The sequence below is a fragment of the Natator depressus genome, chromosome 4 (assembly GCF_965152275.1).
Source record: "Natator depressus isolate rNatDep1 chromosome 4, rNatDep2.hap1, whole genome shotgun sequence".
NCBI lineage: Eukaryota > Metazoa > Chordata > Testudines > Cheloniidae > Natator > Natator depressus.
Window position 1 is genome coordinate 80880148 of NC_134237.1, and position 26949 is coordinate 80907096.

The window sequence follows — 26949 nt, forward strand, 5'->3', positions numbered from 1 at the left end:
GCACCAATCAATAGTGAAACACTTGACCAGACCCTGGTCTGACCAAGCTGTGGTTGACAGAAAATGAGGGGTGATGGGCAAAGGTGGCTTCCAGATACCTTTGTGGCCCCACATCTTGGGGCAAACTGTGCAGATCTGAAAGCTGCTCTAACTTATGTTGCCCACAGGTCTTAAGGGGAACATTCCAACAGCCTAGAATCTCCAAGCCATAGTGACTTGCAATCTGCACTAGCTTCAGCTTCAAACAGTAGTCTTCAGGTGCCCTACCCTATAAAGCACACTGCCATAATCCAAACTGAAACTATGGCAAGGATAACTGTGGTTGTGAGGTCTGCATCTTATGGGAAAAGTTGCAATGTCTCCACCAAGCAAAAACGCAAAACTGCACTCTTCATTATTGTTATCCAAAGATCCATGAACAGCTGAGAAGTCATTTAGACTTCTAAACCCCACTCTTGCAACTTTTAGCTTGCAGCTGGATCTCTGTGCCGTGCAGAGCCTCATTATGCAGTCATCCACCCAAGTGTTAGGAGCTGCAGTATCAGGACCCGGGTTTGCAAACCTTGCTAATGGGAAGTGGTGTTCTACCTTAATCAAAGGGGGAAAAATTACTTCTGCTGTTTCCCCCAGTCCCTCCCACCTAACCCAACAACATCACTGGATTGATTGAGCCTAGGCATCCAGCTTTCATCCATTCTTCTCAGGAGTGATTTGTCACTTGGCCAGAAAAAGTTAATACCTTTTTACCACAAACCCTTGTTTGACAGACTCACCTAAGAGCTGATTTGGCTGGGATTTTAGCTTTAAGAACTACGTTCCTCATTCCAAACAGAGTACATTATTTAAAACCAAAAGCCTTTTCAGACACATGCTTTGTTTGCTATGCAAAAAGTATCCCATTTTCTTTTGCACGTTCCCTTTCCCCACCTCCCACAGAGCTCTTGCTTTGACCAGCCAGGAATTGTTCCAATGGGGTTCAGCTCCAGCAGCCTGTTTTTGTCCAGCCCAGATGATCTATAATTTGGACAGGTCTGTTTCTTCAGCAACACGTTCCCTGTTAAGGGCTACGCCGGGTGGAGCTCCGCGTGATGCACACTGTCAATTTCCACGCACGGCTCAGGCCCCGGAGCGGCAGTCAAGCGCCCAATTACCGCAGCTCCTGGGTTTTTGTTTAGCTTAGCAACCCCCGCCCCCTCCCTTCCCTTCCCTTCGGGCACCTGCGGCAACCTGCCAGTCCGGAGCCCCTAGCAGCGAGCGCGGCCCGCGCCGCTGGCCAGTGACAGGGGGACACTCCGCCCTGGCCCCGGGGTTGGCTTCGGCTGGCTGGAGGCTCAGCCCCCTCCCCACCTGGCGGGCGCTGCCCGCTCCGCGCTCTGCTCTCGCTGTGCGTGGGGCTGCGAGCGGCTGCGGCCGGGCGCGCAGCCATGAAGGTGGCGGTGTTGGACCTGGGCACCATCTTCGCCAGGCTCTTCAAGCCCTCCGCGGCTCCAGCTCCGGGCCCCGCCGCCGCCTGCTCCCCCGTGCCCGGGGCGGCTCCCGGCTGCCCTGCCGCGTCCAGGGCGCCGCCTCCCCCGTCCCCCTTCCACCCCCGGCCCGCCCTGTCCTTCCCCCGCGCTCCCTTGCCCAGCTCCCTGCCCGCCAGCCCCCGGCCGCTCCCTCCACTTGCGGGGGGCTCCCCGGCTGCCGCCGCCGCGGCGCTCCCAGGGCGGGCGGCTCCCGGTGGCGGGGCTGGGGCGGCGTACCCGGGCGCAGGCTCCCCGCGCCAGGCAGCGGCTCCCGCGGACAGAGAGCCCGGCGCCTGGTCAGCCCTCGGCGCCAAGCCGCTGCTCTTCGTCACCCTGCCCGACATCGGCGAGGAGGGGGTGGCCGAGAGCGACCTGGAGGGCGGAGCCTGCGCCCCCAGCGCCGCCGACCCAGCGTGAGTGGGGAAACTGGGGGCGGGAGGCCACTGTGTCTGGGTCCGAAATGGCGCAGGATTTCCCCCTGCCCAGGGGGTGGGGGGCGCTGGGAGAGCCTGGCTCTTTGGTCGAGGAAAGGCTCAGCTTTGTGTTTGGGGGTAGGGTAAGGGGGGGTGTTACCCTCCCTTAAAAGTATGGAGCTTGCGTCCTGCCCACCTAATGGGTAACAGCCCCAGTCATGCAGCGAGCCCCCGGGGTGCCCAAAGCGCTAATGAACTTTCCCTTCTGGGAAGGACCCATGTTTGGGGGAAAAGGTTTGAAATGTTCCTGTGCACAGCTGTGCCCCTGGGGACAGAGGACTGGATTCTGCACTGGGTTACGCAGGTGTAATAAATCCAGAGCAAATCTACCACCGTCAACAAGGTGACTGGATTTATGTTAAGGTAGCTGAGATCCGATTCTGTCCTCCCAGGACTTGTAATAATCTCCTAAATGGAGTTTCACCTATTTCTTTTTATCCTGGTAGGGTAAAATCATTCTGTTAGAATTAGAAATGGGGCTCAGCAGGGAAACCAACTAAGGCAAAGGAGAGGGTAAAAGGGCCTCGCTTTTGATGAGGTGTTGCCATACGATTATTTTTACACTTGTGCTCATTGTAAAAGGCTGCTTCAACATGCCTCCTGTGTGTTGAAGTACACATTTGAATTATAGTCATAATCTAAAGAGATACTTTAAAACAGATTGGAAACTTTCTTTAAATCTGAATTTTCCCAGCATTGAGTCTCAAAATGCTTAACTTCGATTATAGTTAAAGAGAACTGCACATATCCAGCCACTTAAATGTGGATTTTGTGTGATTCTACTGGGGGATGTTCTGCTTACAAAAAGTTGTACCACATTAGAAAACAGGGCAGTTTCTCAGCTGATGTAAAGCAGCATAGCTCCAATAGCATCAAGTGTAGCTAAGCCGATTTACCAGCTAATTACCTTGTCTAAAGTTTTAAAAGGAAAAATACATTCTAAAATTATAAAGTTATGGATATTATATTATACCCACATCATGCTTCAGTTGTGGCTAAAGTTAGCACAGTTATGATCAGAGCAAAACAAATATTTGGTAATGCCCTAGTGAGAACATATTTTAATTGGGGTATTTAAAAACAGCTTTGTGTTGCAAAATATGTGTCTGAATTTCTTTTAGTCCTTAATATAAAATTAATATGTGAAATCTACTATTATTTTGATGTGAAAATCATGTTGGACAAAGCTGTAACATTGATTGCTGAGGTCACTTATGATTTCAATTTTCTTGACTTTCTCAGCATAAACATTGAATATACATCAATCTGATACTAAATTAATATTCATAACTTATTGTAATGAAATATAGGATGGGAGCATGTGAAGGAGGAGAATGTGCAGTGTTCTGAACGTAAAGTTACTTGAACTTTGTGAGGAAAACAGGAATTCTGGAGGTGCAGAAAGTCACACTGGTAGAAAAGGAAGAAGAGTGTTTGAGGATAATAGGGTTATAAATAATAGCCAACATGGATTTGTCAAGAATAAATCATGCCAAAGCTATCTATTTTCCTTCTTTGACAAGGTTACTGGCCTAATGGATGGGGGAAGATGTAAACGTGATATATCTTGATTTTAGTAAGCTTTTTGGGGCAGTCTCACATGACATTCTCATAAGCAAAACTATGGTAATGTGGTCTAGGTGAAATTATAAGGCTGGTGCCCAAATGATTGAAAGACCAGGAGTACTTGTGGCACCTTAGAGACTAACTAGTACTCCTTTTCTTTTTGCGAATACAGACTAACACGGCTGTTACTCTGAAACCTGATTGAAAGACCGTACACCAAGAGTAGTTATCAAGGTTTCCTGTCAGATGAGGGGGGTGCATCTAGGAGGTCCTGCAAGGGTCTGTCCTGGGTCTGATAATATTCAATATTCCATTAATGAAAACTTGTATAATGAAATGGAGAGGAGTTGTTGTCGTCTTTTATTCCTGTCTGTCAGCTCAAAAGCAACGATGGGGCTGATTGAAGTCCATGGACAAGGGGGATCCAGTGGACATAGTGTACTTAGATTTCCAGAAAGCCTTTGACAAAGTCCCTCACCAAAGGCTCTTACGTAAATTAAGCTGTCATGGGATAAGAGGGAAGATCCTTTCATGGATTGAGAACTGGTTAAAAGACAGGGAACAAAGGGTAGGAATAAATGGTAAATTTTCAGAATGGAGAGGGGTAACTAGTGGTGTTTCCCAAGGGTCAGTCCTAGGACCAATCCTATTCAACTTACTCATAAATGATCTGAGAAAGGGGTAAACAGTGAAGTTGCAAAGTTTGCAGATGATACTAAACTGCTCAAGATAGTTAAGACCAAAGCAGACTGTGAAGAACATCAAAAAGATCTCACAAAGCTAAGTGATTAGGCAACAAAATGGCAAATGAAATTTCATGTGGATAAATGTAAAGTAATGCACATTGGAAAAAATAACCCCAACTATACATACAATATGATGGGGTTTAATTTAGCTACAACAAATTGGGAGAAAGATCTTGGAGTCATCATGGATAGTTCTCTGAAGTCCACGCAGTGTGCAGCAGCAGTCAAAAAAGCAAACGGGATGTTAGGAGTCATTAAAAAAGGGATAGAGAATAAGACGGAGAATATCTTATTGCCCTTATATAAAGCCATGGTACGCCCACATCTTGAATACTGCATAGAGATGTGGTCCCCTCATCTCAAAAAAGATATACTGGCATTAGAAAAGGTTCAGAAAAGGGCAACTAAAATGATTAGGGGTTTGGAACGGGTCCCATATGAAGAGAGATTAAAGAGGCTAGGACTTTTCATCTTGGAAAAGAGGAGACTAAGGGGGAATATGATAGAGGTATGTAAAATCATGAGTGGTGTGGAGAAAGTGAATAAGGAAAAGTTATTAACTTGTTCCAGTAATATAAGAACTAGGGGCCACCAAATGGAATTAATGGGCAGCAGGTTTAAAACAAATAAAAGGAAGTTCTTCTTCACACAGCGCAGAATCAACCTGTGGAACTCCTTGCCTGAGGAGGTTGTGAAGGCTAGGACTATAACAGGGTTTAAAAGAGAGCTGGGTAAATTAATGGAGGTTAAGTCCATTAATAGCTATTAGCCAGGATGGGTAAGGAATGGTGTCCCTAGCCTCTGTTTGTCAGAACGTGGAGCTGGATGGCAGGAGAGAGATCACTGATCATTACCTGTTAGGTTCACTCCCTCTGGGGCACCTGGTATTGGCCACTGTCGGTAGACAGGATACTGGGCTGGATGGACCTTTGGTCTGACCCAGTATGGCCCTTCTTATGTCCACTACTCTGTCTTGTACCAGCTTCACAGCTTTGTTCATCTTGAAATCTTTTTGTTCTATGTCATTCTTCAACATGTCTATCCAACACATCCTTGGTCTTCCTCTTATTCCCAGGTCTTTGCACTCTGGTATGTATTTCCATGTATGGTATACTTTTCAGCTGCATTCTTGACACATTTCCAAACCACCACAGTTGTCTTTTTTTGAATTTTCTGTAATAGCATTATTTCTTGCTCTAGCCGTTTTCTTATCTCTTCATCTTTTTATTTTCTGCAGTTTTGGAACTGTCAGTATTAGCCTGAGCAAGTTTATTTCTGCAGTCAAAATCTTTCATCGTCAGAAATACTCGTACTTCCGCATTCTGACCCATAGAGTGTTATTGGCATGATAGTTGTCTGGTATATGTTGAGTTTTGTTTTTATTGAAATGTTTTTAGCCTTACAGATCTTGCATAGTTTTGCAAATACAATCATGGCCAGTCTGATTTTTCTTTGTATATCGTCTTCATAATTCCCATTCTTTGATAGTAGTCCTCCAAGGTATGCAAATTTTTCCACTTGTTCTAGTCCTTTGTCTCTGAATTTGATCTTTACCTCTTGTCTTCCAACTGCCATAATTTTTGTGTTTTCCAGGCTGATGTTTAATATGAATTTTCTGCTTTTATCATCAACCTTGTCAGTTATTCTCTGTAAATCCTCCTTGCTAAGTACCATGAGGTCAATATCCTCTGCAAATCTAAGGTTATGCACTGTCGTTCTACATATTAACATGACTCGTCCCATTTCATCTGTCAGTGCTACAGCTATTACTGCTTCCAGAACCAAGCTGAACAAATCTTGTGATACCATTCATCCTTTTGTCGCTTCTCCAGTGATCCTGAACCATTTCATCAGCTTCTTGTCTAATCTCACTGCACTCATCAACTTGCTATAGATGTTTTCTATCAGCTTGATCCATTTTTCAGGGATGACATACATTCTTATAACTTGCCATGAGAATGGAGTGGAGAGTATGATTGTAAAATTTGTGGATGACACCAAGTTGGGGGAGTTTGCTAGCACCTTGAGGACAGGATTAGAATTCAAAACTACCTTGACAAATTGGAAAATTGATCTGAAGTCAACAATATGAAAGGCAATAAATGCAAGTTCAAAATACTACGCTTAGGAAGAAAAAAACCAAATACACAGCTACGAAGTGGGGATAGCTGGCGAGATGAAAGTACTGCTGAGAAGGATCTGGGGGTTATAGTGGATGACAAATTGAATATGAGTGAGCAATGTGGTGCAGTTGCAAAAAAGGCAAAAACCATTCTGGGTTGTATTAACGGGCTTGTCATATGTAAGACGCAGGAGGAAGTTGTCCTGCTCTACTTTGCACTGGTAAGGCCTCAGCTGGAGTACTGTGTCCAGTTTTGGGTGCTACAATCTAAGAAAGATGTGGACAAATTGTAGAATCCAGTGGAGAACAACAAAAGGTTGTTGATAAAAGGTTCAGAAAGCATGACCTATGAGGAAAACTTAAAAACCTCGGCATGTTTAATCTTGAAAAAAGAAGACTGAGCAGGGCCTGATAAATCTTGCAGTGTGTTAAAGGGCTGTTATGAAGAGGTTCAATTGTTCTACATGTCCACTAAAAGTAGGACAAGAAATAATGGGCTTAATCTACAGCAAAGAGATTTAGGTTAGGTATTAGCAAAACATTTTTAATTGTAAGAATAGTTAAGCTCTGGAATAGACTTCCAAGGGAGGTTGTGGAATCCCTGTCATTGGAGGTTTTTAACAACAGGTTAGACAAAGGTCAGAATATACTCGGTCCTGTCTTAGTGCAGGAGAATGGACTAGCTGACCTCTTGAGGTCCCTTCCAGCTCTACATTTCTATGATTCTGTGATTTTTGGGAACTGTTTTGGATAAGAGAGCTGAAGGCTACAGTAGTTAAGAAGAGAGCAAGAGGGTATGGGCTAGTATGTTGGCAGTAATCATAAAAGAAGTGACAAAGTTTGGTATTGTAGAGGAAGAAACAAAAGGACTTGGTAAGGGCCTAGATAGAAGGGGAGGAGAGGATGTTGAAGATGACTTCATAGGAGTTGATGATGACTTATGGTTATGACTTGGTAATAACATATAGTGGTACTATCAACAGAAACAGGGAAAGGGATAGAGGAAAAGATTTAGGAGTGAAGATAAATCAGTTTGATTCATTGAGTTGAAGTTCTGGGGAGAGATCTGGGGGAAGTGTTGGAGAGAGGCAGAGGCAGGAGTATAAGATGGGAGGTCAAGAAAGGAGAAGTAGATTTGGGAGTCATGAGCGTAAAGACAGTGGCTGAAGTCAAGGGAATGAATGAGATCACATAGTTGAACAGAGTGTAGTATGAAAAAAGAAGGGACAGTGGATGGATCCTGTAGGACTTGGACCGAGTGTGCTGTAGGGGCGCTTTGCTGGTATATGTATATACACAGATCTACCCCGCTTTAAAATGGGAGAAGATTTAAATGTACTAGGGAACTTATGGTATGCGGCAGCAGGCTCTGCAAGGACAGATAGAATGTGGCAGGCCAGTGCCAGGTAGATTTACACTCCAGCTTGTTGCAAACTAAGTGTTCCTATAGACATGCCCTGGCAAAAGTGCAGTTTTGCTAGTATAACTGCATCTGTAGTATGGGATTTTGTCGGCATAGCTGTCAGTCAGAGATCATTCCTCACCCAGTCCTGACCAGCGTAGCTATGCTGGCAAAAGTTTGTAGAATAGACTGGGCTCAAACAGATGTGGAGGAAAAGATGGAGCCACCAAAAGAGACATTGAAAGAACAAGTTGTAAGGTAAGAGGAGAAGGAGGAAAGTCCTGAGTTGAGAAAGGAGAGGTTATGAAAAAGAGCAAAAGAATTAGTCAAAAGCAGCAGAAAGATCAATGAGAATGAGTCTTACACTTCGAACATTTTTTTTTTAAAAGGAAATTAGAGAGGACTTGGGACCTAAGTGCCAAATGCCTGAAACAAGATTAAAGCTACTCTTAGTTGGAATAGCCTGTGCTCTGTATTATACAGTTATACGACTAGCCGTGTGTTAGAAAATTTCCTCTGGCATAACTCCTGAAATTCCTGTTCACAATGGTTGTGTTTCGGCTTGTGAGCCCACATGAATGCTGTTGCTGTAACAGAAGGCTGTAGTTGCAAAACTTGGTCATTACATGAACAAATAGAGGCCTTGGTGAGAGAATAGACTTGGCGTCTATCCAAAATTATGAACATATACCACGGCATTGTAATTGAATTTATCATGGTATTTGTGATATTTCCCTTTTAAAGTAGAAAATATCACATAGGTCATATGTGCTTATCTGTAATCTGGAAAGTCCATATGGCAAATACTTAGGGTTTACACTTGACATGCTGCCTTGTGCTTTTTGCTTTGTTGCAGTGGGATGCCTCTGAAGTTAATGTTGTTTCTGGGGACCTTTTATTTGATATGCATTTATGCAGGGATGGAGTAGTAATATCAGTGTTTAGAACTGTATTACAATAGACACGCGACTGACCATCCATCCTTTAAAATAAGAAGAAAACAATATTGCTTATTGCCAGCTAACCAGCAATAAGTTTTAACAACAGCACCCTGTCATGTGGATGACATGATCTTAATGGTACTATTTTAATCCAGCTAGCAGTTTCTGCTTATCTAAAATATTGGATGAACAATAAAGTCTCCATCACTATATTTTCTGTGATCTGATTCTCTCTCTCTCTCTCTCTCTTTTTTTTTTCGGCCTTGTGATTCACATTTGATTATTAGTTGATGTGATTTTTATCAGTGATGCTACATTTTTGGGGGGTGAAAAGCACTGTCCCCACCAGTGACTAAGCCTAACTAATTTTAAAGCTTTAATAAGAAATTTTTAGGACAATATATTACCATCTTAATCAAGCATAAAACATACGTAAAGTAGAGAGAGCAGGGATAGGATAATGTGGCACAGGTAAGCCACTTGTCGTCATAAAGGTGGTCTGTCATAAAGGGAAGGGTAAACACCTTTAAATCCCTCCTAGCCAGAGGAAAAACCCTTTCACCTGTAAAGGGTTAAGAAGCTAGGATAACCTTGCTGTCCTGTCCAAAATGACCAAGGAGGAGACAAGATAATTTCAAAGCTGGAGTGGGGGAGAAACAAAGGTTCTTTCTGTCTGTGTGTTGCCTTTGCTGGGACCAGAGCAGGAATGCAGGTCAGAACTCCTGTAAAGAGTTAGTAAGCAATCTAGTTAGATATGCGTTAGATTCTGTTTTGCTTAAATGGCTGATAAAATAAGTTGTGTTGAATGAAATGTATATTCCTGTTTTTGTCTTTTTGTAACTTAAGGTTTTACCTAGAGGGAATCTCTAGGTTTTGAATCTGATGACCCTGTAAGGTATTTACCATCCTGATTTTACAGAGGTGATTCTTTTACTTCAATTAAAATTCTTTTTTTAAGAACCTGATTGCTTTTTCATTGTTCTTAAGATCCAAGGGTTTGGGTCTGTGTTCACCTATGCAAATTGGTGAGGATTTTTATCAAGCCTTCCCCAGGAAAGGGGGTGTAGGGTTTGGGAGGAAAGACGTTTCCAAGCGGGCTCTTTCCTTGCTTTATATTTGTTAGACGGTTGGTGGTGGCAGCAATAAAGTCCAAGGGCAAAAGGTAAAATAGTTTGTACCTTGGGGAAGTTTAAAAATAAGCTTAGGGGTCATGCAGGTCCCCACATCTGTACCCTAGAGTTCAGAGTGGGGAAGGAACCTTGACATGGTCCGATCTGGATTGCTCCATCCACCTCCCCATTAAACACACACATTCTTTATACCTTGTCTTGTAACATTACATAGGTGCAATTTATTAAAACTACCTCATCTGTAAATATTTCATTCTAAATATATTTTCTAATGCATTTTTACTTATTCTGCTAATGCTCAAATTTGTAGCTTTTTATCTTTTTTAACTCATTGCTTTCATTTATTCATTATTTCTTACAACAGTTGTCTTATTGTTACTTATGTGCTTCTTGTGGCCTTGGAGTTGCTGACTAGTTTTGTCCAGTCAGTGTTTATCCTCCCTAGACACTCTTCCTTGCATCTGGCTAATACATTACATATTGTCTGTTTCACTTTGCCTTGTTGTCTGTATAGACTAAGAATCCACTGTAGAAAAGACACAAACTAACTTTCTGCTTTTTTTAAATTCAGCCTTTGAAAGCTGTGTCAATAAGATACACAGCAAAAAAAGTTTACATTTTCTTATAACAGTGTACATTTATTTCTTTACACTTTAATGACCTTGTCAGTTTTGTGTCTCTTTCAAAAATTAGATTTTTCAAATTGTTATGTATTTATCCAAATCCAAATCCAGTGTTTTGGGCACTATGCAATGCAGAAAGTCTGATCAGCACTATACACACAAGACTTGCAACTAATTATCCTTTTATTGGATTGTACTAATTAACCTGAACATAATCTTCTCTTTGAAAAGTTGAAGTATCATCCATCTGTTTAAAAAATAGGAACAGAAAGTAACACATATATTGAATTATTACACAGATTATAACCAAATATAATTATGAAGACATTTAGTATCTCAGAGCTTTTGGTAGGGCCTTTTTTCATTTTATGTATGTATGTACGGTGCTTACTATGGTGGGGTCCTGATCCTTCCCAGAGGCCTCTAGATGCTACTGTAATGCAAATAATAATTAAAGACTTGCTGTTTGCTTTTTAGATGCTCAAGGGTTACACTAAAAGAAAAAAACAGGGAAGGATTTGTGGCCCTTAAGTGAGCAGTTTATTAGGTAAGTTTACTAACCACACAGGACTTGATTCAATTAGTGTCTGATTCAGTGGTCATTGAAGCCAGTTGAAATACTCTCATTGACTTCAGTGACTTTGGCTCAGGATCTTAGGCCCTGCTGAATTGGGGCCTTTGATAGTAATAGCACCTGTAAACAAAAGATTTCCTGAATTACCCCTGGGAGCTAGAAATAAATTATGGAAAAACACTAGAACATATATGAATAAACCCTAAAAATAAAAGACTTTGCTAGTTTATCAACTAAATGAATAGTTTAAAATCTCACCTGGCATAGTTTAAGCCAAGGATTTGCGAAATGCCAGCAGAAACAGTCAGGCTAAGCTTCTTATTCATCACTAACAAGTGTAATATCTATACAAAGTAAAACTAAGCTCTATTGAGGCAAAGCAAAAATAAATGTAAGCCTTCCAAATGATAGATATTACTAAAGCTCCTATTAAAAAGTTAAAATATATCCACAAACACAGATAAATGTAGAGGAGACATATAAAAATGCACATTATCAAAATGCCAAAATCATATGCTCAGTAGCTTTCATAATCCAAATGCACTTCTAAGTGTATTTGTCAGTGCAGAATACATCTACATAAAAAGCAAAACAAAAATAACCCATAAGATGTTCTCCTTTCTCTACTTTCCCCTTGTTACAGGGTGGACATTTTTTGGTTTGGAGGAAACACAGTTGGACTTGGACTTAGACTTAGCTGAGAAAGTGAGCTGTACATTTTGATCTGAACACTGTTTAGTGTGTACTTGGTATGTTCTTCAGCAAACTTTGGATCTGATGGACCTAAATGAAATTTGGATAATGGGTTTGCCTGTATTTTAATAGAAAATAGATGTAAAAACATTTCTCTTCTGAAATAAAAAAACCCATCAAAATTAACTTCTGCAGTTCAGTACTAAAGCCAACTGTATTTAATACTGCAAACTAAAATAATTCAGCTTAGATATTTAAATTATTTATAATACAAGTTAGAATAATTAAGTTAAGGTGTTTAACTAATTGTTTCTTTTTATTAAATGTTTCCCATAAAACAAACAGTATTGGTAATATAGTTTAAAAACTGCAGAGGACTGGGGACATTTTTATCTTTCAGTGTTTCTTATCATGATGTAAAATGTTAATTTGAAAAACAGATACATTAAATGTCCACAAACACTTATTGAGCAAACAATGTGTTTCATTAGCAAATATCTGTTCCAAAACCCCCCCAAAAAACAGTTTTGGACTTTGAACTGAAGTGTTTGGCTTAAAAATATGAAAGAGAATCAAATGGCAAATATTTGGGATCTTTTTCAATCTTTTATATAATGCAGTGGAAATAGTGCACTAGCCATTTACTTTTTGTGAATAAAGTTCAGATCAATTTTTAGATCACTGCCCTCTCCTCTTTCTAATTCTGCCTCAAGACCCAGTTCTGCTGTGATGCCTGTGAGAAATTGGACAACCAATGCTGATTATACAGTAATTGGAGATAGGTAGTGTCAAGGTTCCTTCCCCACTCTGAACTCTAGGGTACAGATGTGAGGACCTGCATGAAAACCTCCTAAGCTTACTTTTACCAGCTTAGGTTAAACTTCCCCAAGGTACAAACTATTTTACCTTTTGCCCTTGGACTTTATCGCTGCCACCACCAAAAGTCTAACAGGTATATAATTGGGAAAGAGCCCGTTTGGAAACGTCTTTCCCCCAAAAATCCTCCCAACCCTTACATCCCCTTTCCTGGGGAAGGCTTGATAAAAATCCTCACCAATTTGCATAGGTGAACACAGACCCAAATCCTTGGATCTTAAGAACAATGAAAAAGCAATCAGATTCTTAAAAGAAGAATTTTATTAGAAGTAAAAGTAAAAAGAATCACCTCTGTAAAATCAGGATGGTAAATACCTTACAGAGTAATTAGATTCAAAACACAGAGTATCCTTCTAGGCAAAAAGACACAAAAACAGGAACCTACATTCCATTCAGCACAGCTTATTTTCTCAGCCATTTAAAGGAATCAGAATCTAACATATATCTAGCTAGATTACGTACTAAGTTCTAAGACTCCATTCCTGTTCTATCCCCGGCAAAAGCATCACACAGACAGAGACTTTGTTTCTCCCTCCCCCCAGCTTTTGAAAGTATCTTGTCTCCTCATTGGTCATTTTGGTCAGGTGCCAGCGAGGTTATCCTAGCTTCTTAACCCTTTACAGGTGAAAGGGTTTTTCCTATGGCCAGGAGGGATTTAAAGGTGTTTACCCTTCCCTTTATATTTATGACAGGTAGTTACGTAGTTATTTATTAGAAGCAAAACAACACAGATGATTTGGAACCTAAAAGTTGTGCAATAGCTGACTGGATGGTGATGGTTGGGGCTCCCTTGAGTCCACACCAGATCCCAATTTGGATTGTTTATGATGTCCATCTGCTGTTTGTACCACAAAGGAGTTTTCCAAACAAAATAAACACAAAGAAAAGAGAGGCCTTTTTCTCTCTCTCCCTTAAGAGAGAAGGGAATCAGAGTAAAAGAAAAGAAGGGCAAAGGTGGTTTGTCTCTTAGTCTTTTTTGGGGGTCACCCCTCTGGGGCTTGGTTTATCAGCAGGTATAGTGTCTATAATTAGGGTCTGTCTCCTGCCCCTCCTCCTGTGGGGCACCCTGCTTTATAGCTGGTCCATGTAGGTTCAGGGGTGGTAAGGCCTGCAACTGTCTTTCTGTTGGCTTATCTGTCTCTGTGTTCAGTAGTCTCAGAGGTACAGCAGTCTTCCTCCTGTTCACCAAGCCTTCCTGTGGCAGGTTTTCCCTTTGTAAGCTCCTCTTCCAGGCATAGCAAGCCTTACAAGTGTGCCTAGTAATGCTGAAGGAGCACAGAAGAGCTTGTTAGTCTTTGCTATACTAGAGTGGGAGTGTGACGGGGCACACTAACATAGATAACTGTATGGTTCTATCTTTATAAGTCATCCTCCCTGCCCACTTCCCTTCCTTTTTTGTTACATTGTGTCTTCAGAATAATTTGAAAGCTCTTTGGGGCATTGACTGTGCTCTCTGTACGTTTATACAGGACCTGACTCCTAGCTGTGTTACTGCAATACAAATAACAATAATGGTTAGAAATGAGTGTAGTGGTCTTATCCTCATCTCCATTTGTGCACATCACAAAAGCTCAGATAATTGTGTGAGTGCATGACTTGCACTCTGCTCAAAAAAGTACAGGACTGGCATAACAGGGTTGTTGTAGGTGTGAATTGAGGTTCATCGGCAGAGTTGTCTGAGGAAGGCTATGCAGTGCCTGCGTACATCATGCCTGAATCAGGTCAATGCTGTGTGTCTATTTTCATGAATACTAAATGTATCCTTTTGTTTTTTCTTTTTTGAGTAAGAAAAATAAAGCAGAATATAATGCAATCTGAATTTGTTTTCCTAGTGAAAAGTAGAGGATGTAATCTATTAGACAAATTAAAAGATGGATCTGATTATTGTTAGTTAATTGTTGAAGAGAAATTGCTGCCTATCTTACAAGGGCTGATCAGTAAACACTTTTAAAATGTACTTTCTGTCATTTAAAATTGGTTGCATATTCTTGCTAAGATCCAAGATAGACATGCACTACAAAATGCTTACTTCCTTTTATTAGACCATGCCCTTCAGAGTTCAGACCCCTCTATTTGATATAATTTATGTTCTTTTGTGTATTTTTAATTGCAAATCAAATATTTTATTCATACCCAAAAGCCATGTAATGAACATGTATTGTCTGTCTTAAAAAGAAAAAAACGTACCAAGAAGATGAAGAAGAAGGAATAAGATATGGCACTTGGAGAAGGAAAGTCTATACCTCTACATTAGCATTTTTTTAATTAGATGATTCCACTTAAGCTTTTAGAAGCACCCAAATTAAATATTGATAACTATAGTCCTTCTTACCTTGAGTTCAGATTTAAGTTGGTCTAAATTATAAAGTATATATTTTTTCGCTTAGTATTTAAGCAGATGAGGTAGCTCATCCAAACATAAAATCCTTTTCCATTCGTTTTTTTAAAAATGTTAAAATGTGATTTGTTCTTTTAAAAAAACATTTATGGAAAAGTAATCATTCAAATAAATAAGTGTTCATGTTCTACTTCATCACCGTTTTCTTCAACTACTTTAGCATGATTGCATCCTCAATACATTGAAATACCAAAAAGACCCACAATCTGGAATTCTGTTTTCCCTATTGTAGGCTGAATATTGAATATGCCAATCACTCAAATTCTTTCAATTCCATAATAATCAGTGAACAGCCTGAAGCACTGGAGGAGGTGTAAACTGCTGCTGTGGTCAAAAAGGATTCCATCCTTCCATCCCCACTGCCTCATTGGCTAGATATATAATGAATTCCTCTCCAACAGGGCCCAAGAATGCTAATATGCAATTGTTAGTCTCCCCGCACCTCCACCACCAAAAAAACCTCCTAACCCCAAAACAAACAAAAACAAAGCACCCTCCCCTGCAGAGTTCTGTAAAATCTATCCTGCTCTGCACTATTCAATACGAAATCATTTGGAAATGAGATGCCATAGACTCCACCACCATCAGCAGTACATTGGTGACACCCAACTGTATACGACCTCTTCCAGAGTTGTAACCAGTGCCATTTTAAGAATGAAAAAATGCCTAGAGGAGATCAGTGTATAGATGAAGAACAGCTGACTCAAACTTAAAGTGGACAAGACTGGAGTGATATTGGAAGAGGGAAATACTTTGAAGAACTTATTGAGTCACAGCCAATAGCTATCTCTCAAAAGCATCTGCCCCCATTTGTCAAAGTGGTACTAATCTCTGGAGGTCCTGTTTAACTGTGCACTTAACTTTTAATATGTCAGAATTTAGAAGATCAGGTTCCATCCATGATGTCATCTTCCACCTCCAGTTTGGTCCTCTGAGTCTTGGCTTCAGCATTCAAAATCAGTGGTCACGTCGAAAAAGGGGGCATAAGTGTCTTGCGGAAGGTGACAGAGTGAGATGGAAACAGAATCCTAATCCCTTGAGTCCCCTTCTCCTTTTCCAAGTGCTAGACAATTAACATATATCTTTTTCACTCTGTGTAGTATCCTATACATAACATTATAGTGTCACTTAAAAATATTGTAACTAGAAGAAAGCTTTAAAATAATTTGTGGTGCATTGGCAGGATATTTTTGGATTTGGGATTGAGTGAAAATATATCAGTAACAAAATATTTAGTGCTAAATCCTAATTAACACAACACCTCTGAAATCAATGAGAACTCTCCTTTTAACTTGCCTGGGACTAGGATTTGCTCCTATATAACTGTTCTTTGGATAGTGCTCTTAATGAAAAGAAGGTTTGGTCCCCAGGGCTAGCTGCCCGGGGCCAACCGAGCAGCGGCCAGTTTGGCTGGTCCCGGGGCCACTCCAGCAGCCACTGGTGCAGCTGGCTGCGGGGCTGCTTCAGCAGCAGCCAGCATGGCTGTCCCCAGAGCCACCTGATTAGCTGGCCCCGGAGCCAGCTGCTTGGGCAGCCCTGGGGTCAGCCACACTGGCTGCCGCAGAAGTCATGGAGGTCGCAGCAAGTCACGGAATTTGTGAGTTCCGTGACAGACACAGAACCCTATTTATAAACAATTAAGAGATTGGTGTTATATGCAAGTTCATACATTTTTCCAAAGGTTCAGGGGCCAATTTTGACTCCTACCCCAATATGCTACTCCACTAGTTTATAGGGGCTGTGGAGGAGTCACATCAGGCCAGAGAAGAATTTCCCTGACACAGAAGCAGATTATGGCACCTTGTAGCCCCTGACATGTGGAGTGTGCTGGGAGCCGAACCAGGACAGGAGGGGTTATATACATAGTGCCAGCCATTGACATTTCTAAGGCTGTAGCTCAGCCCATACATAGCCATGGGGAGGCTGCTGTAAATTAGAAGGTTGCTGCTGTAATTTGTGTTGCGCGGCCCTGGAGTCAGCCACAGTGGACCCCGCAGAAGTCAGAGGCCAGACTCTGGGCACTGGAAAACAAGCTTAATGCCACATTTTCTCCTTTTTCCCCCTGGCCTGTGCCTCTGAACCTCTTAAAATATGTCTGCACTGCACACCACTGGCAGCTGTGTGTAGGATATGTGTGTAGCAACACACTGCAGTGAAAAGCAAGCTATGCCCAAGTGGCATTAATTGTGTGTGTCAATGAAAGGCTCTGGTGGTGGGGCAGCAGTGCAGAAAGGTTCTGGCATCGCCTGTGGTGGGGAAAGGCTCTGGCAGTGGGACACTACACAGCTAAAAATAGCAATGTAGGCAGGAGAGACACCGCTTGAGTGTGTAGAGAGCCATGTAGGGTACATACCCACAGGGGTGTCTTTATTCGCATAAGCAGTGCGTACATGGTATACATGGGTATTTATACCTGTGCTCGGAAGTGTGCAATGTATGTACTTTAAACGCTACCATAAAGAGGGTGTAATGTAGAGGTACCCTCAGGAAAGGCAGCACAGAACCTGTCCCTTGTTGGATTGAGAGGACTGTGTTCTATTTATCTTCATATAATTTCTCTGGTATTTCAAAATGAGGGCATGAGCGTATAATTTATTCCTTCTCTGTACGGAGAAAAGACAGGATTAGATGAATTTCCAGGAGATGGTGTGTTGTGTTGTGTGTGTGTGTGTATTGGTATACATAGGCTGTAGGGAGTGAGGGAAAGTGCTTCACAACATTTTGAATATTGTGGCTAAGAACTATAGCAAACTTTAAATCCTTCTAATAAACCGTCCTTTTTCATACTTTCTTGGCTCCTAATTTTGTTTCAGATCATATTTTATTTTTTAGCAATAATACTTACACAGCCTTAAGAATGGTATTTCTATTCAATTGTCCTCTGCCTCTTGTATTCTTTTGTGCCAGCAAGCTGATTACAAAACAATACTATATAACTGGGTAGGTGATATCACTTGAACTACTGATATCAAAAAGTTTGCAAATGCTTGAGGGGAGTGGCCAATATCTTATGGTTTCAAAACCCCTATCCAGTTTGTGACGTAGGATTTTTTTAAATTTTAACCTCTTCTCTTTTACTTTTAAAGGTGACTTTTGTTTACAGTAGCCAAAAAAGTTTGTTTTTGTTTTTTGCCGGGGAGGTTGCAAATAAATAAATAAATAAAATAAAACAAAAACAAACAAAAAAACCCAGGTAAAAATTATTCACAACTTCAGTTCACAGTAATGGTTGCCAATTGCCAATCCCCAAAATAATGGTTTTCCTCATTGCCAGTTCAGCATCTTCTCCTTGGGAAGGGGCTTGTGGACATAAAAGGGAATAGAAAGTGAATTTCAATTTGTGCAGTATAAGACTGATCATCCCATGGACAAATGTGGTTTCTCCTACTCTACTGAATGATCATGAACTTTGGCCCAAAACGTCCATTTTAGAGAATTTGCACCAAACCTTTAGACAACTTGAGGGGGCTTTAGCTAGTACATGTGTGGTTTCTAGGCACTCCATGTGTAACCCACACATCTTGTGGGTGTGGTGTTCTATTCTGTCTAATGACATCGAGACCACTGAGAGAGAGATAAAATGAGTCTGCTCTAGAGCCTTAGCTAACAGGCAATTGGCTTTTAGCTCATGTGGTAGAGGCTCATGCACTTAAGCTCCAGAGGTCCCCGGTTTGATTCTGCCCGCTGATGAGGGCTCTGTCGGCTTTACACATGTACAGAAAGTGACCACATGATTTGGGATCCTGCCTAAGATCTGTAAATCAAGCTGTATTCACACATCAGTAACAAATTTGTGTAATTTAGCACTTAGTTAACAATTATGTTGATGATGCATGAGCCATAAGAGAATCCAGGTTAATTCCCATAGCTGGATGAACGTCATAGTGTTAACAAGAGTAAAAAATAACTTTTGCTCACTAAAGTACAATAAACAGATACAGTATGACTCATAATAAAAGGATCTGTTGGAAGGGAGATATTTTGCTGCTATAACTAAAATTTAAATAGAAAAAATACCACTACAGTGTGCAGCTGATGGCAGCATCCAGGGCCTGTCCTGACAGAAGTAACAAAGAGTTCTCTTTGCCTTGCTATGGAAATTGACTCTGAAACTGAAGAATTACAGCTCAGACAAGCCAGAGTGAATTTGGAAGGAAGCCCATTGCTGGATTGTCTGTGAAACATACTGCCATTAGGGAAGGAAAGTTTTATACTGCTAGTTTGCATGTTTGTTTCAAATTATTTTTTTTACTTCTTGATGGTGTCTGTATTACATGTTGCTATTATTTTCTGCATATATTGGCCACAAATACCTTGTCTCTGCTTTTTCATATTTAAAATCTTTGGGCCTCCAATATTTGCTCCTTTTTACCAATAATTAAGGTTTTTCTTCTGATCAAGATGGAATGCTGGTAAAACCCTGTGCTCATCACATGGCCACATTCCCCTACTTCTGGAAGGAAGAAATACAGGGTGCTTCTGTTGGATGACCACACATATTTTTTCAGTCAAGCTTCTGTCTGTTGTGGAATTTTGCCATGGAAAGGGAGCATTTGTTGCTGTGGTTGCAATTTATGGATAGGGGGAAAAAGTTACTTTGTGAAAAATATATTCCCGCAATCTGATTAAATGATTCTCATATCCTAGAATAAGATGTAGCAAAATTTCACCTCATTATTGTGTTGAGCTCATCACCATGGTATCTGAGCACTTTACAAGCTAATATATCTGGTACATGTGAAAAACAAATTCTCCCTCACTATAGTGGGTTTTTATTTTAATTGTGGGAAAGCTATACTCAGAAGTAAAAAAGTTTTACATTTTGACTTTCCCTTTATAGCTCATTCAGTATTTAGGTAGTGTATTTTCAGTTGTTTCATCTAATAGCCTATTCTGAAAAGCAGTAATATAATTGTATTTATGACCTTGATATGGCAGAGTACAGTACAGAGTATATAGTCCTTCTAGTGTCTGAAGTAGTTTGTTGGTAATAGCAGGGTTACAAAATTCAGTTCAATGATATTATAAGAAGGGCATTATGAAGATATACTTTATTTATTTGGCTGAAAATATACTGCAGTGAGGTGAACTAGATGAATATCATGCAAATAGCTGATATAGTGGAATGTATTTATTTACTACTGGTAATACTACTCTTGAAATTCTCCATTCACCAGAAACAAGCATTGTACAATTTGTCAGCTTTCACATATAAAGACTGAACACTTGGTCATTTTGTAAAAATAAAATAATACTATCTCTTGATTTGGTTGCTGCGGGTTAAGACTTCGATTAATAATGTGAGCTTTGTTCAGCAAATATTGAACCAGATTATTATAGGTATCTCCACCAGCACCATCCTTAATTAAGGTAGCCTGATACTTCTGTTATATGAAACTGAAAACATGACCTTATAACTCTGCCATACTTTAATTGTTTAGGCTGAAAATTTCCATGCCTTTTGCCAGCCGCAGGCTGTATTTGTCTGGAAAATTTCAGCAAAAATGGTTCAGCCATTTCTGAGAACAATATTAGAAAAAAATATTACTTCTCCCATGTTAAAAATAATGTTTACAATTGTTTTTATTGAGAATCTTTAGTGCGTCCATCCTTTGGAGAAAGGGCTTGAAATTTGGCTGGGAGGTTGGGTTTGTGTCAGAGTTGTGCCTTTTTGAAACAGCATCCAAATGATAAACCTTTGAAAAATCTCAGTTTGCAAATGCTGAGTGGAGACTTGTGAGAGTTTGCAGCCAAATTCTCAGAAGATTAATCTGTACAGAATTTCACTGAAACCAAGGACTGTAGTTGCTGACCAGGACTTTCCCTGCAATTGCCATTCTGGAAGCTGTGGTTCTGGGCACTGGACTAGTAAGAAATATATTTGATATGATCTGAAAATTATCCAAGAGTAACAATTTCAATGTGGAACAGAAGAGTTGTTTTTAAAAAAATCAGTAATAGAGGCAAATTTGTAGAATATACAATTCCTTACCAACATGTAGTGTTTGTGGCTTTAGCTTGCTATTCATAAAAATAAAAAATAATTCCTTAAGTGTGTTTTGTTGTGGTAGTAATGGTGGTATAGTTGGTTCCATTTTGTTTACATGTCTGGTACTATGGGGACATCTTATCATAGTTTATCAAAACCTTAGTTGGTTGCTCAATATGTTTTAAAGGAGACTTTCATTTGAGTGTGAGCCATACTGTAGGTGCACACATCTGCATGTGCATTATTTTATTACTTTCACTTGAATACTCTGGTGATAGTGTAGGGACAATGTATGTGCATGCTTGTGCACAAAGTTGCATGTGTACAGAGAAAAGCTAGGTTGGAAATGGTGTTGAAAATCAGGCCATTTATTTACAATGTTTTAAAAACTGTGTGAAGTCAAACTGATTTCTCTTCTGAAAGAGAAATTTGCATTAAAATTCAAATATGGAATGCATATTTATTAATGACTCCTTCACATTTTTGTTTCATTTTTACAAATTTTTAAAAAAGCATGGAACTATGTTAGGATCAACACTAAATTTTTGCATGAGCTAGATCAAGCTATATGCTGAATGCACCCGATGAAGTGAGCTGTAGCTCACGAAAGCTTATGCTCAAATAAATCTGTTAGTCTCTAAGGTGCCACAAGTACTCCTTTTCTTTTTGCGAATACAGACTAACACGGCTGCTACTCTGAAATCTGTCATTAATAATTGAATAACTAAACATCATGTACATTATTCTAATAGAGCTTAAGTGTTTCTTGTAAAAGCTTATATCTGTAAGCTTTGAGTGGAATCTTATATACAATACTTTGAACAGCACAGCGAAATATCTTGCAATGAACCGGTTTAACTGTTTCTGAGAATATTGTTGTGGTGTTTCCATCCAGACTGAAACCTTCATCGTGAGACACAAGTTAGATATAGCCTTCATGTATATGGTAAATAAGACAAAGAAGCCCATATCAAAGTGTTTTAAAATTTTAATTGTTGAAAAGTATCTGGTTGCATATGTCAAGGCTGAACAAGTTCTAGTTTATTTTATCAGCAGAGCTACAATAACTTGCACTAGTCATTCTCTGGAACGTGTTCAACTACTTATGTGATGCAGAAAGAAAACATTAAATAATGCATAAATACTGAGGTGCAGTAAAAACAGGTCATGTGTAGGGTTTGAGAGAATACATGTTTGCAGTTCTGCAGACAATTAAAAAGTACACCTAGTTTGTGACTGGGAAATGACTTTTATTAGAGTATGGTTGGAGACACTAGTTGTTCAAAGCCATGGGTTTGCTTTGGCTGCTTAGGCCTTTTTGGTGATGGCACAACCATGCACCAACTCCCAACAGAATATAGCTGGGATTTCATCCCTCTCTCCCTCAAAATAAATACCTGCTGCTCTAGCAAGCACTGCCTCCTGGCATCCACTTAGGACAGCTGTGAGAATAATCCGAGTCTCTGTGCTGTGGATTTCTTGGTGTGTGTTAAGCTTCTTGAGCCTTGTAGTGGGGTGGTCACCTCTCCTGCCTGGAAGGGCCTAAAACAGCCCTGGGAGAGAGGGCTGGGGCAGGGAAAAAGCTGGGCTGACTGGCAGAGCAGCCACAGCTGGGGGCCATGCCCAGAGATGAAAGTAAGCTGGTACACCCTGGTACGGCGTACCGGCAAGAGCCCATGCGCCGTACTGGGGCAGCCCAGCTTCCCCAGGGGGCAATTTAAAGGGCCTGGGGCCCCCAGCAGTGGCTGGAGCCCCAGGCCCTTTAAATTGCCTCCAGAGCCCTGCTGCTGGAGCCCTGGGGTAGCGGCTGCAGGGCTTCAGTGGCTATTTAAAGAGCCCGGGGCTCCCCTGCTTCTATGGCCCCGGCCCTTTTATATAGCTGCCGGAGCCCTGCCGCCGCTTCTATGGGGGCTAATTAAAGGACCGGGGCAGTAAAGCAGGGGAGTCGCGGGCCCTTTAAATAGCCCCTGGAGCCCTGGGGTAGTGAGGGCTCCAGGGCCTATTTAAAGGGTCCAGGGCCCAGCTGCCTCTGCTGCCCCATCCTTTAAATAGCTGCTCGAGCCCCGCCGCTTTCCTAGGGCTCCGGCGGCTATTTAAAGGGCCAGGGCAGTAGAAGAGGGGATCCCCGAGCTCTTTAAATGGCTCCTGGAGCCCCGGGCTGCTGCTGCTACCCCGGTGCAGGGTGGAGCGGGACCACTTACCTTACAGGGTGGGCTGGGGCTGGCTCTGACCCCCTCAACCCTGCCCCTTCCGGGGGCCAGAGCTGGGCCCAGCGTACTGGTAAGTCACTCAACTTACTTTCATCCCTGGCCACGCCCCAAACAGACCACAGCTGGCCTTTATAAAAGGGCTGTGGGCCAGGCACTGAGAGAGTCTCCTCTAGCCGTAGAGGGAGAAGCCCTGGCTGCTGGGGAGTGTACCTGGGTACCTAAGGTGAAGCAGGCCTGGGGAAGGCCAGAGGAGCTGGGGAGCTCCTGCCTGGAAACCCCCCAGCGTGCAGCCTAGTATAAGGCCAAATAGGTACTGGAGTTGCAGAGGGCAGCCCACGGGTAGGCAGAGGCAGCAGGTCCAAACCGCCCTTTGCCTGTGATGATTGGCGTATATACTGCAGTCTGCCCCAGTGAACGGGGGCTAGATGATGACTGGGCAGTAGCCATATACTGAGGCGAGGTGGGGATAGTGGGTGGGGGTTCCCCTGGGAGGGGGAGGCCCAGATCTGTGGTGGGGTACTGCAGGGGGCAGCACCCCAGGTAAAGGGGCACTGTGGTCCGGGAGGGACACGGGGGAGCCAGCAGCAAGCGGGACACCGGCCTGCAGAGGGCACTCAGGAGGCTTGAAGAGCTAATTCCCAAGGACGACCAGCAGGAGGCACCACAGGGTTGAGTCCTGCCCCGTTACAAGCCTCAACAGATTGCAGCACTGGTTTTTCTCTTGGTTTTTCTGGCAGATTTTCTTCTATGTGCCCTAGGTCCCGCAACCAGTGCTGACCCTGAAATATCTCACTTACTTAAATGGATCAACACTCCAACTCAAAGGTGTCAAGCTTCTGGTTTACACTTTAACTCTTTTGGGGCACCCAGTAGTTGTGAAGCATATATACATGCACACTCTGTCTGGTGCAAAACCCTTATTCTCTTTTATACGTAATCATGTAAAGCACAGGAGAATACAGATAAAAAATAATGAACATCTCAAACTGCAAATGTCCCTTGCTTTCTAGCTTACCTGTCCCTTGTGAGTCCTTGGGGAACCATCAGGGTCCCAGAGGGCAGATAACCAGGATGTCCCCTCCTCATTCAGTCTGCTGCATGCTAGCTTGCCTCTCTCCCTCATGAAACCCTTTATTCAGCATCTGTGGCCTTGCTTTCTCCTGCCCCATGCTGCTTGTTCTATTTCTCTGTGTGTTCATATATTTTAAACCCCTTCTGGTCACCCGGCCTCTTTTGTTCTCCTCAGGGTAACTTCCACTGCTCACCTGCTCCCTTCTCTTCAGAGGAATCAGCTAAACAGGTTTTTCGAAGGATGTGGATGCTTTTTTTTGCGTGTAACCTTGTGAGGTCTAAGTACTGTTGTTAACCTTAAGTGTTTCTCTTTGTAACTGTCTGGGATGTACATGCTAAAGGCACTGTCAGCAATGATGGATTCACATACATATAGGCACTTACAACAGAGCAGTTTTTTTCATAATACAACTTCACAATAGCAGTTAGAATTCATAAGTGGTATAGATATAGCCCCAATTAATCACATATGGGTAAAACTATAAGGAAGTGGAGAGGGAGAAAAGATATTTACTACTATCTCTTGCTCTCTATTAAACATCTGTCTACCACAATGGCTATAATATAATACCCATTTTTCTTTTATTTTTCCCCTTTAACTATCCCTTCCCTTATAGCCTTTCCCAACCATCTATACCTTGGCCATGAAGTTCTTTCAGCCTCACTGTTTCCCTTCCAGGTCTTCTGTTCTAGGCTTGTTTAAACTTTTACCTTAAGAAACTGAACAGAGAGCCCTAAAACAGCTACCTCTACTTTGATTGGCTGCTAGCCTCAGAACATCTCATTTCAATAAATGTGGTCCCCATAGTTTCTGATAGACTGTCCAACCTGTCACCATCTTTCACTGCCCTCTTACTCTAAGATAGCCTCAGGATAATATGTCTACACTGCAACTAGACACCCACAGCTGGCCTGTGCCAGCCGGCTTGGGTCTGTGGGGCTCAAGCTGCGGAGCTGTTTCATTGCTGTGTAGACTTCCGGGCTTGGGCTGGAGCCCAAGCTCTGTAACCTTCCCACATCCCAGGCTCCAGCCCGAGCCCAGAAGTCTACACAGCAATGAAACAGACCCACAGTCCAAGCCCTGTGAGCCCAAGTAAGCTGGCATGGACCAGCCATGGGTGTCTAGTTACTGTGTAGACATACCCTTAGTCCCCTTTCTTCTACTAAGAGTAATTCCTTTGTTAATCAACTTGCATTTAATATCTGGGAATATAGCTTCATTATTTCTGTTGCAGCTTTTACAGTATTTAAGTGTCAGAGGGGTAGCAGTGTTAGTCTGTATCCACAAAAACAATGAGGAGTTCAGTGGCACCTTAAAGACAAACAGATTTATTTGGGCATAAGCTTTCGTGGGTAAAAAACCCACTTCTTCAGATGCATTGGGTGAAAATTACAGATACAGGCATAAATATACTGGCACATAAAGAGAAGGGAGTTACCTTACAAGTGGAGAACCAGTATTGACCAGGCCAATTTACTCAGGGTGGATGTGGTCCACTGCCAATAATTGATGAGGAGATGTCAATACTAAGAGAGGGAAAATTGCTTTTGTAGTGAGCCAGCCACTCCCAGTTCCTATTCAAGGCCAAATTAATGGTGTTAAGTTTGCAAATGAATTGTAGCTCTGTAGTTTCTCTTTGAATTCTGTTTTTTAAGGTTTTTTTGTTGAAGGATGGCTATTTTTAAATCTGTTATTGAATGTACAGGAAGATTGAAGTGTTCTCCGACTGGTTTTTGAATGTTGTAATTCTTGACGTCTGATTTCTGTCCATTTATTCTTTTACGTAGAGGCTGTCCAGTTTGGCCAATGTACATGGCAGAGGGGCATTGCTGGCACATGATGGCATATATCACATTAGTAGATATGCAGGTGAATGAGCTCCTGATGGTGTGGCTGATGTTGTTGGGTCCCCTGATGGTGTCGCTGGAATAGATATGGGGACAGAGTAGGCAACGGGGTTTGTTACTGGGATTGGTTCGTGGGTTAGTGTTTCTGTGGTGTAGTGTGTAGTTGCTGGTGAGTATTTGCTTCAGGTTGGGGGGCTGTCTGTAAATGAGGACTGGCCTGCCTCCCAAGGTCTTTGAAAGTGAGGGATCATTTTCCAGGATAGGTTGTAGATCCTTGATGATGTGCTGGAGAGGTTTAAGCTTGGGGCTGTACGTGATGGTCAGTGGTGTTCTGTTGTTTTCCTTGTTGGGGCTGTCCTGTAGTAGGTGACTTCTGGGTACCCGTCTCACTCTGTCAATCTGTGTCCTCACTTCCCCAGATGGGTATTGTAGTTTTAAGAATGGTTGATAAGGATCTTGTAGGTATTTGTCTCTGTCTGAGAGATTGGAGCAAATGTGGTTGTATCTTACGGCTTGGCTGTAGACAATGGATTGTGTGATGTGTCCTGGATGGAAGCTGGAGGCGTGTAGGTAAGTATAGCAGTCAGTAGGTTTCAGGTATAGGGGTGGTGTTTATGTGACCATTACTTATTTGTCCTGTAGTGTCCAGGAAGTGGATCTCTTGTGGGGATTGGTCTGGGCTAAGGTTGATGGTGGGGTGGAAATTGTTGAAATCCAGATGGAATTCTTCAAGGGCCTCCTTCCCCTGGGTCCATATGATGAAGATGTCATCAATGTAGCAC

General features: G+C 41.9%; 1 protein-coding gene across 1 annotated transcript in view; it reads left to right on the top strand.

Annotated features, from left to right (window-relative positions):
* The first annotated feature begins 1424 nt into the window (after window positions 1-1424).
* The window catches only part of FAM149A (family with sequence similarity 149 member A), a 73022-nt gene continuing 47497 nt past the window's right edge, over window positions 1425-26949 (top strand). The window contains exon 1 of the mRNA XM_074951291.1: window positions 1425-1918. Coding sequence (XP_074807392.1) covers window positions 1425-1918 — 494 coding nt within the window. The remainder of the gene's footprint in view (window positions 1919-26949) is intronic.